Here is a 12,055-nt window from a genome sequence, read left to right on the forward strand (position 1 = left end):
ATGAAAATTAATTTTTTATTTCAAACCAATGGGAAAGAAGCGTGTTTATACCACCAGAAACGTGATGGACATCTACGCCAGTAGCTATTAAAGCCTGCAATAACTTTTCGTCACTAAATCGGCGAGTGTTGCCATAGGCATTCAGTGATATAGGTCCACTGAATCCACTTAGTTTTAGTGCCGACACTATATTTGGTCCAATTCGAAAAGGGTCAAGTCCATCCGGCACGGTGCAGTCATTGAGATCCCAAAATACGGCGACTTTCCTCCTCGAACCTGGCCATTTTAGGGGCTTCTCCACTAAGATAGTATATCTGCGGTAACGCATTGCAAAACCGCCAATTCTGACAAATTCCAAAGAGCGACTGGAGAGCTCATGCATTGCTGCCCCAAGGCTCCGAGACCAACGATGCGACGAAAAACTAAAAGAAGCAGGACCCTTCGGTGCTGTACAACGAGCAGCTTGGCTAGAGCAATGGCAAGGCGCGGTCGAAGAGTAGGATTGAAGCGCTTGCCACAAGAGGGTGCGAGCAAAACTAACTCTTGCAGCTCCGTGCGGGATTGCTGAGGCCACCATTGCAATCGCTGCTTGGCTCCGCAGCGTCCCAGAGGTTGACAGCCATGCATCGTATATTTGTGCAATAGAACAGAAAGGCAGGGTTTAGGGTTTAAGGTTTGAACGTAAACACGTTTCGAAACGAGACGAAACTGGCGGTCTCATGTCAGGCGGCATCATAAGGTGAATTTCATTCAAAAGGCCTGCCCTCAAGGGATAATGAAATTTGTGTAAAAAGAGAGGTCAGACCAATAAATATAATTTGTTCCCAATAATTTGTGATATTGTGGTTTGTTTGTCCAAATGTGGTCAATAGTAGATGCGTGTGTGGAGGTTAGTTCATTGATTATTTGTGTCATATTGTAATATTTCATGAATGTATTAAGTTTGTTTTTGTTACCATTTGATAATGAGTAGTCTATATTGAAATCACCTATGATTGATGTTGGTGTTATCGGTATATCATGTAGGAGTTGTTGAAGTAGAGTTAGAAGTGTAGTTGTTGATGCTAAAGGTGATTTGTAAACATTCCCGTTGCTTTGATCAAACATTGTGAGTAAGCATTCACATGATTCTTGGAAAATGTATTTCTCGTGCATGAGCTGCACGTGTGCTTTGTAGCAAGTTGCTAGTCCAACTCCTGTATTTTTGTAAATGCATGAGAATCCTAGTAGCTGCAATGGTCTTGAGTCTTGTAGATGAATTTCTTGGAGGCATAGAATTGTAGCAGAGAGGATGCTATTGTCTGCAAGGATGTCTTGCAAATGTGATGCAAGAGAGCGTGTGTTAAGGGATTGTATTGTTTCAATTTTATTGGTGCTAGCAAAGAAGTTAAGTTGTTTGGGAATCCATTTTCTGTCGTTCCGCAACCTTTCAAGTTCTCGAAGCACTTGAATGTCAACTTTGATGTGTTGTTGCATAAGAGGTTTGATAAGGAAAAGGTTGTCAGGGTCTCGAACACGGGATAGTGTTGTGTATGTGAGTCCATGTTATGGAAGAGGGGTCGAAGGTGAGGGAATCCATTGTCAATCCTTGCGATCTGTGTATAGTTCTAGCAACGACTGGTTGAATTGAAATTGATGGCGAGAAATTGTGTTGAGGAAGTTGTTTCCTATTTGAAATTCTCTTGTAATTGCAAGCATAGGAGTCCAAGAGTGAGGGATGTGGTCAGAATAAAGGTGTGCATTCTTCATTCTTACCTTTTTCCCTATGTTGTTGTTGTTAAAAAGAATTCAGACAACATTTGGCTTTATTGTTTGGTTGGAGCTCTTGAATATTCCATCAGAACCGTTAACTAGTCCATCTGAAATGTCCAAGTTCGCCGAACAAATTTCGACTATCATGCCTGGCTTTAAATGCAATGTTTGGTGCAAACTAGATGTGTTCTTTGGGTTTGTTGGAATAGTTATTGTTTTATTGCAGGTCTTGTGTCTTGTGTCTTGTGTCAATTGCTTGCAAAATATGTGGAGGTTCTTGCAAGAGCTCGAAAAGTTCTTTGTTATGAATATCTTTTGAAGCATTAGTGTAAAACAAATGAGGAATGTTTTCTTTATTGAGTGGTTGTCGCAAGTAATGGTGGTTTATATATTCAATGTCCTCTTTCGTGTGTTGACCTATTCTAATTCTGTTTAGTAGGTCAATGAAGTTTTTGTTTCTGTCTCATTGGTATAAGTAGTTCATATAGAAAGACATTTTCCTTCCAATAAGAGGACATCATTTGTGTATTGCTTGGTTGTTCTACAAAGAGCCATGATCCTTGCTTGGGCTTGCTTGACAAAGATCTCCACAAAGAATTACATATATGCCTCCAAATGGTTGAAGATGGTTATGTTTAATCTCATGTAAACACATATCTACTACAAACAATGTGTTGTGTCCTATTAGAGACACTTCGTCAAAAACAACTAGGTCAAGGTCTTTGTAAAGTTGAGATAGTTCTTGGAGCTTTTCAGCCGAGAGACTTGTGTAGTGGGATGCTATTAAAGGCAAGTGCAAAGCTGCATGGATTGTTGTACCACCAATGTTTAAGTCAGCTTTGCCTGTGTATGCAAGAAGGAGAACTTTAGGAAGTTCAATGTTGGAGGTTTCTTTATGTGAGTAGTATCTTAAGAGTGATTGCACAATAGCCATCAAAGTGAATGTTTTTCCAATTCCTGTGTTACCTATGAGGAATAGATGAATTGTTTTTTGTGATGAGAGTCTTTTTTTCAACATTATATCTTCAAGAAGGAGTCTTTGTTCCTTATTGAGCAAGCGCAAATATTTGTGGTATTCTATGTTTGGAATTAGTCTATAAGTAAAAAAAGAATTGTTTTGAAAATGATTTTTCTTTTCTCTGTTGTGCAACTCAATTCCAATATCGTACATTTCTTTGTTTATAGATGATACATTAGATCTTGATGTTGAGCTTGATGTTGTATTGCTATTGCTTGTTGAAGGCAATTTTGGAATAAGTTTGTTATATTTGTCCTTGTTTATGTTTATGATGTTTTTGTGTTCATTATAGATGTCATGCCAAGTAGGTAAATCATTATCCAATGTTGGCTCATATTTGCTATAAGGCATGTACAAAGTGCAAAGCTCTCTATAGTAATTTTCAGGATCAGTGAATTGATTGTAGTTGTTGAAACAAATGATTTTTGCGTTTTTTATTTTTCTTCTTTTGGATTTTGAGATTGAATATTCACTAGAAACTATTGCAAGACAAATATGTAAGAGGCTAGAGTCACATTTGAGATATTTGGAGATTGTCTTCAAAATATATATATGTGCTCTGAAGAGGAAGTTTCTCTAGTTGTCCTCATCTTTTGAGTAAAAGAGTTCGATTGTTTGCTATGTTTGTATATATATATTGGAATGACACGTGGAGCTTGTTAACGATAAAGAGAGAACAAGGTATAGTGCTTGTTGGGAACTTATGTGTTGGGTGTTGATTGCATTGCCGACTTTGCGAATACGTTTGTTTGGTGCTGCATTTGACATATTGCTTTGGGAAATAGCAATTTTTACTGCTTCAGTTGTTTCCCGGTTGCTTTTGGTAATATACGAGGTGCAGTATGAGCCTGCCCCATGTGGATTAAGTATAAATTGAATGTATGTGTTTGCACCCCATAATTTGGACAAAGTTGGGTTGAAATATTTTGTAAAAATGTCTTTAGGATGTCTTTTTAAGAGTATAGTTGGTTGTGAAATTGATGCTTGAAGTGTTGAGATGTATTCTTGTTCACTAAGACCAATTGCTTTCAAGAAGGATTCCTGCACCTCCATGAACTTACTCTCCCTATAGCTACTCAGGTTACCGATTGAGGGAACGGTACTCATCGACTAAGGCTGCTAAACATCCGGCTAAACAAGGCGGTAGTAGTAGCTGACTTGCTACTCACAAGCAAGGCTTCAAAGCCTTCATCGCAATGACCTTTTGCCTGCTCCATCGAGTGACACCAGCTACTAAGAGTCTACAACCAACACTTCTCACCGACTCCCAAAGCCTTCTCAGCGCTCGAGTCCTTGCAACACAGCGAGCTCTCAAACGCTGCTAGCACACAGAGCAAAATGATTGATATTCTAGCAAGCAAGCCAACTTTGCTCAACAAACTGCAAATTGGCTTCCCATAGCCTCTTCAATGAGTAGAGACTCTAGCAGAAGCAACCTATACCCACATCAGATCGAAGAACTATAAGGCAAGGCTTGCAAAAGCCTCAGAGTCCTCTAACAACAAGTCGCTCCAGCGCCAGCAGCTGCGCACTTACTTTGCTCGTGGGGTTGCTGCGCTACTCGGAGAAGGATGGCCTATTGCCAGAAAAGTGTTTGTGTTTGAGGACTGTCGGCTGAGTTAGTTCCTTCCAAATGACTTCTCCTGTGAGCAGTCGAAGTGTGAATCTCCCACAAGGAAAATCCCCTGCAAGCTAGCACTTGAGCTTCTTACATAGCCACCGGCACACCTGATCCCCTCTGCAATCAAACGATCCATTAGTTATCAGAGAGCAAGGTGGGACGAAGCGGCGATCGATTCATAGAAGCCTTCTGCATCACCATGTTCTTCCAAAAAAGACACATGGTAGATAAGGCTTTACCTTGGTTAAGCTCAGTTAACCTTGGCTAGCCAAGGTGTGGTCACACTAGGGTTAGTTTAACCTTGGTCATTGGTCAGGTAACCCAAAATAACCATGGTTAGGTTTAGGGTTAGGATTGGTTAATATGCCACATCACTTATAGTGCCACTTAAGCACATAGCCCCTGCCAAGCACAGTTTGGAATTCAACATGTGAATCCCTGTGCCACATCATCAAAGGCCCTCTTCTTCACATAAATTTCGACAAGCCATAACTCACAATCTAGAAAGAATTTGGACACGCTTCAAAAAGGAAAAATAATCAATTTTTTGAGCTCTACGCGCTTGTCAACTCAAATTTTTTGTTTGCAATTAGACACTGCCATTGAAGCAAAAACACTCATGGTAAGAGCTTTGCAACAAATGGAAAAGCGACACATGAATGCAAAAAGCATGCCAAAAGCACAAGTGCATGAGATGACCATAGCACAGAACATGGCATCCACACATAAAGCATCAAGGCACATGGAAGAACAAAGCATCATGCATCAAGCTACATCAAGCAAAGAAGACAATGCCATGAACAACATGTAGTAAGAAGCAAAAACCTTGCCACCTTCAACCCATATGTTTGTAAATCAAACCTAACCACCTGAGAGTAGCTATAAAAACCCAGGGGAGGTATTGACATGTAAACTACACTTTACCACCTTAAGTAGCAATGCATGCACTAAGGGGAGGTGATGGATTTGTAACTCACATCTGACCACCTCGCAATAGCCAAAGGATCATGGCACCAAGGGGAGGTGTTGAGAGTTGTGGTGCCATGAGCACATAATTAGAGGCTAAGGTATGGTATAGGAAAGAATCAAAGTAGCCACCCTAGGATGTGGACTACATGATGTGGAGATGTGGATTGAGGATATCCACAAGGAGAGATGTGGATCAGAGTATCCCACAGATGTTGACTATTCAAAGGGCACTCTCTATATAAGAGGCCTATCATGTATTTACTATTGCTGAGTACACACATTGCATAAGAAATGCACATCCACTCAAGATTTTGTTTATGAGTCCAAGCTAATCTATCTTGGAACCTAATTGACTTGAGGTACATGTCATGAGCATTCTCTTCATCATGTTTCCACATAGGTTCCATCCACCTTAGTGTGCTCCATAGATCCTAAGGCATGCATATGTTGCCAGTTTGTCAATGATTTTTAATTGGTAAGAGTATACATGTTTTGGCCATTGGTGTTCTTGGAAAGCCAAACCTACATTTTGTCTCTCTTTTAAAGCATGTTTTGCGATGTTTGTGTGTTTGAATGTGGTTTTCTTGAAGTTGAAATAAAGATATGTCTCATGAAATGTAGTTATCTACAAAAGCCACAACCTCTTCATTTGTTTGATATCCCATATATAGGTGCATTTTCAATCCAAATTAGGCCATGATCATGTTGGCTTCCTCTATTTTGGAATTATGTTACAAAGAAGAAGTCATTAATTTTCCCTAGAATGGTATTATCTTTCTTAAGAAAATGTTTAAGAGCTTGGAATTTGTGAACGTAATATTGTGCTGTAGTTACTGGATCTAAGCGTATGAGTTGTCTTATTTGTATATTTGCATTTTCTTCTTGCTCATTTGTTGTGCTTGGATTAAGCTTGTGCAAACAATCTAAAAGAGGTTTCCACAATCTTTTTATTGTGCTTTGTGCATGCGAACCCAAGAGGATGAAAGTAATTGCTTGACAAGAACTTTCATTGTTTTGAAAAAAATGTTTTCAATTGAGAATGCAAATTGACGATCCATGTTTATAAGTTCCCAAGAAGCAATGTCTTGGTATGAAGTACGCGTTAGAATGCTATAGCTACATTCATTACCATAGAATGGTTTTAGGTATGCAAGCTCCTCACAAATTTTATCTTTGAAAATGCTCAATGGGGCAAAGCCCTCTGAAGGAGCTAAAACAATGGTTTTATCTTCAAAGTCAACAACTTGTTGGCTAGTATATATTCCATGGACCAAAGTATTAGTATCCACCAAGAAGTCATTCTCATGGTCTTCAATGTTTTGTTCTTCATTTTCTTCATGTTCTTTTTCTTTCATTTGATAAGATTTTATATGATTTTCCCACAATGTGTTCATTTTTACTTTATATATAGTGGAGATTCTAATAATTATGATAGTGCTAGCATTGTGGTTATCAGTCGCACTATGCCACTCATGTAGCTATGCTTATATGCGAGCTTGCGTTTGATTACAAGTGCTATCATGTTGGTGTAGAAATCTTGGTAGTACTTGTTGAGCTCTATCAACATCGGCAAAAACATTAACAACACTTCCATGCAAACCATATTGACCTTCATAATTTAGCTCTCTTATTTGAGCAAAAGGTATTCGAATTGAGATTAAGTGTGCTTCAATGTCATTAAGCTCGCTTGTGAATTTTTTTTTTAATAGCCATCTTCATGGTTTTTGAAGACAACAAAAGGCATTTTGTCATTTTTAACATGTTTGTAACATTGAGAACATAACATGTTCTTCGATAAATTCAAGTTTGTTGTATCAATTCCATTTTCTTGAAGAAATATTGCCATGTCTGATTTTACCTTTTTCATGTTGGAGAAAATTTTCAAAGATCCACAACAAGTGCATAGAAAACTAGGAGTGTCCATTTTTTTTTTCTCGTATTGATCTACAAAAGAAACAACATTTCGTTTTCTTTTACGACATGATTGATATAGTTGGTTGGGTCATATCGATCAAGTTATTTGTTATCATTAATTGTGGGATATTTTGTTGTGCAATAGAACTTGGAAATGGCATTGTTTTTCTAAGCTTGTAGATTTTGTTCAATGTGCTTTGGATTGTGTAATTGTTATGGTAATCTAGAGAGAAGAACTTTTTTGCAATGGTTTTGGCAGGTTCTTCAAGATTTTCAAGGAGTAAATTGTGCAATTTTGTTTCATCTTCTTGAGTCCACTTTAAATATGTGTACTTTGTATTCAATTGGACGTGGCACGATTGTGCAAATTGACTTCGACTCATCTAACAATAGTATATGAACAATATATTATTTTGTTGGTCCTATAGTTGCTTTATTTTTGAGTGTCTTACCATTGAAGCAAAGCAAAGTAAATGTTGTTCCAAAAGTCTTGTGGAAGCAATTAAGAATTTCTAGAACTATCGCACAAGAACTGTGGGGGTTAAAGGTCACTGTGCCTTTACCCGGTTATGTACAATACTCAAATGCATATATAAATGAATGAAAAAGAAGATTAGGGTATTCTGCACTCACCAAAACTTGTGTGGTTCTCTGTCTCTCTCTCTTCCTCTTCTGTTCTTGCTTCCGTTGAGAGCACTCTCAACTGGTATCAGAGCCCGGGTGATCTAGCTGAGCGTGCGTGAATGCTTGGAAGCTCAGCAGCTTTGTGGGAGGAAGGAGAAGCTCTGTGGGAAGCTTTGTGGGTGACTTTACTTGCATCGTGTGTAGAGACCTTGGAGGAACCTTTGGAAAAGTTACGTTGGTTTTGCGAAATGGTTTTGAGAGCCTGTTAAATGTTTTCAAAGAAAAAGTCATTTTTTGAGCTTTTCCCTGTTCCGTTCGATGATAGAGACTCCGTATTGACTTGTAGAGGCAACTATTGCTTGCTTTTGGTGTCCCCTTCACTTCAGGAGCTTGGAAACACCTTCATTCTTGAATCTGGGATCATTTCATTGGATTTTTGACTCATTGTGTCAGTTCCTACGTTTTTCTGCCCGAGTATTGGAACTTAAGTTTGGAGCAACCATTTACAGATCTGTCAGTTCTGCTGGACTCAGGAGGTCCTAAAACTTCTATGTTACTCATCATTCGCACTCCAGTGGAGTTTACAAACAGCTCTGTTTCCAAAAACGTTTTTCAGTCCGTGTGTTGGATCCAGTGATTGAGACCACGGTTTCCAAAACCATCTATCCCATTGCATTTCGGACGCCCAAAAACCCCTACCTGTCAGTTCTTGCACGATTCGGTGGAGTATTTTCAGAGTTATAGATCTCTGTGTATTCAATTTTATCTCTCTATTATGCATTTTTCATTCTAAGGTTTTGAAACCTTAGATTTATGCCACATGGTAGTGGATAAGTGTTGACTCCCATTTCTCACTCATCGGTTGGGATTTTGGAGTTCTGACAGAAGAGAGACATTTGCAGATTTTCTTGCTGAGTCCGATTATGCAATGGCGCCCATGTTTTGAGGCATCTCAGGTTCTATTTTCAGTAGCGGTCTTTTCCGTGGGACCATGATTTCTTGAGCATACTTTATGCAGATCACTCTGGTTGCAGTTTGAGCCACGTGCGCTCATTCGTGTGTGCATTGGGTTGCAATGGATGATTTATAGGCCATTTGGATGCATTGCGATCCTTATTGGATGCGCTGATAGGCCCAGATTGCCTTGTGGGATGCTATTTTTATGGACGCTTTGCACATGGATGCTATATTATGTTGAGGGACAGCTTTGACACATTGCAGGTGATGCACTGATAGTGTTATGCTCTCTTGGATGAGATATTATTGATGCTTATGCCCATGGATGGTGTTTATGCTTGAGGCATTTGGCACTTATTGGCATTTTGGATTGCCATTGCAGTTGGCATTTTTCTTTTGGGCCAGATTTGCTCATATGGATGCATGGTACATGCACATGAGTTACCTACATATTTTGATGCTTTGAGCTTTGAGTTTTGGTGATATTTCACTCTATTGTGGCATACACATTTGGGTGCACCTGGTATTTGGTGTGATTCTCTCTTGCAGGTACTAGCATTTGGGATTTTGTTTCATTTGCATCATGGCATCCTCTTCCATGTCTGAAAAGGAGTTTTTCAACATTAAAAAGTTTGATGGGACAAACTTTTTTTTGTGGAAAGAATAGATAAAGGATGTGCTTATTCAAAAGAATCAGATTAAACCCTTGGCAGGGATTGAAGCTAAGCCTGCAAATATGTATGAGGATGATTGGAATGAGTTGGATGCATTAGCAAAGTCTACTATTAGACTTCATCTTGCAGAGTCAGTTTATTTCACAGTAGTAAATGAGCAAGCTACAGAAGATTTGTGGAAGAAACTATGTGCCACTTATGAGAAGGAAACTGCCTCTAATAAAGTTTACCTCATGAAGAGGTTGTTTGAGCTGCAAATGAAGGAAGGGGTCTCCATTGCTTCTCACTTGAATGAATTCAATATTATTTTCAGCCAGCTTCAGGCTTAGAAGATGAATTTTGATGCGGAGACTAAGGTAATATTTCTCTTATGTTCATTGCCATCCTCATGGGATACCTTCCGTACAGCTGTCAGTAACTCTGCACCTGGTGGAGTACTAAAATTTGATGATGTTGTGGGTAGCTTGTTGGCCGAGGAGATTAGACGGAAGTCTATGGATGGCAACAAGCAGGATGCAGCCTTAAATGTGCAAAGGGGTAGATCATAGTTCAGGGGTAAGTCCCAAGAAAGAGGGAAGTCTCATAGCAAATCCAGGGCATGGAACATTGAGTATTACCACTGTGGCAAGAAGGGCCATATGAAAAAAAATTGCTACAGACTGAAAAGAGAGAAAAATGATAAGAAAAAGAATGTTCATGTCTAGTTTATCTGCAGAGTTGCTTACCACTTCAGATGATGCATATTCCCAAGATTGGATTTTGGATTCTCGTGCTTCATTCCATGTTACTCCCCATAGGGAATGGTTCTCCAATTATGACAGTGGAAAGACAGGTTGTGTGCATCTTGGAAATGACTATGCATGTGACATAGTTGGAGCAGGTGACATAAAGTTTTCTTTTGCAAATGGGTCTGCATTTGTTTTGAAACATGTGAGACATGTGCCTAAGTTGACCAAGAGTCTTATTTCAGTGGGTTAGCTAGATGATGCTGGTTTTCACACCACTTTTGGCTTTCAGAGTTGGAAAATTTAGAAGGGCTCTATGCTTTTGGCCAGGGGTGCCAAGTGTGGGACTTTGTATCCCTTACATGTATCAGGGGTATTTGATCATGTTGTTACAATAACCGAGCAGCCAAGCACTTCTTTATGGCATTGCCGGTTGGGCCATATGAGCCAAAACGGGATGAAACTCTTATGCCGTTTGGGTTATGTACCGCATTTGAGTTTCTCTGATTTTGAATTTTGTGAGCATTGTCTCTATGGGAAGTAGACTAAATCAGCCCATAAAAGAAGGGGAAAGAAAGAGTTTGAAAAGCTTGATTTGGTGCATTCAAACGTATGTGGTCCCATGCCTACACGATCATTAGCGGGGCTGAATACTATGTGACATTCATTGATGATGCAACTAGGAAAGTGTGGGCTTATGCTATAGCTCGGAAGAGTGATGTGTTCCAGGTATTTCAGAAATGGCTGGCCTTAGTTGAGAATCAGTCAGGTAGAATGCTTAAATGCCTACGGACTGACAATGGTGGAGAGTATCTCTCTCATGACTTTCAACATTTTTGTGATACACGTGTGATTAAGAGGGAGCTCACATCCCCTCGTACTCTAGAGCAAAATCCAGTTGCAGAAAAGATGAACCATACCATTCAAGAAAGGTTGCAATGCATGCTTTCCAATGCAAGTCTTTCTGGTGGTTTTTGGGCTGAGGCAATGAAGACTGCAGTGCATGTGATCAATAGATCACCTAGTAAGAGTTTGAATGGTGGTATTCCTGAAGAGGCATGGAGTGGCAAGAAGCCCTCTTACTCTCATTTGCGTATATTTGGGTGTGAGGCATATGCACATGTGCCGAAAGAGCTTCGAAAGAAGCTAGATCCTAAGTCTAGGAAATGCATCTTTTTGGGTTATGGTGAAAGTGGAGAGATGGGATATCGTCTCTGGGATCCAGAAGCAAAGAAGATCATACGTAGCCATGATGTAGTCTTCAATGAGAAGAAGATGCATAAGGCACCCATGAGGGATGTTGAAATGAGGAGAATCACTTTCTAGGATGTGAATCCACCTGCATATGTTGATAGACAGCAAGCTGTCCATGCACCAAATGTGCAAGAAATGGTACCACCAAATACTCCCACAGGTATACAATCAAGGGTAGATGATAAATCATCTATTGGTGGAAATGATAAGCCAAATGTGGCTGATATGCAAGTGGGACAACAAGCTGAAATGCCCTTGAGAAGATCATCTAGAGTGTCTCGACCACCTAATAGGTTTGTTCTAGGTGTAGACTATGTGATGCTTACTGATTGCGGGGAGCCTTCTTGCTACAAAGAGGCTATGATGCACGAGAATCAACGCAAGTGGGAGTATGCTATGCAATCAGAGATGAGTTCACTTATGAAGAATAAGACTTGGGACTTGGTTTCTTTGCCACATGGAAAAAAGGCATTGCCATGTAAATGGGTCTACAAGATGAAGGTCACAGGTGATGATGTGCCTAGGTACAAGGCCCGTTTGGTCGCTA

At 39.7% G+C, this 12,055-nt stretch overlaps 1 protein-coding gene across 1 annotated transcript in view; it reads right to left on the reverse strand.

Annotated features, from left to right (window-relative positions):
- LOC147888271 (uncharacterized) overlaps positions 1 to 708 on the reverse strand; it is a 45,593-nt gene extending 44,885 nt beyond the window's left edge. Inside the window, exon 1 of the mRNA XM_087393786.1 lies at positions 52 to 708. Coding sequence (XP_087249912.1) covers positions 52 to 577 — 526 coding nt within the window. The 5' untranslated portion in view covers positions 578 to 708. The remainder of the gene's footprint in view (positions 1 to 51) is intronic.
- Between the last annotated feature and the right edge of the window lie 11,347 nt (positions 709 to 12,055).

Source organism: Dipteris shenzhenensis, chromosome 22 (assembly GCF_047967505.1).
Source record: "Dipteris shenzhenensis isolate YYH24624 ecotype China chromosome 22, Dip_SZ_1.0, whole genome shotgun sequence".
NCBI lineage: Eukaryota > Viridiplantae > Streptophyta > Polypodiopsida > Gleicheniales > Dipteridaceae > Dipteris > Dipteris shenzhenensis.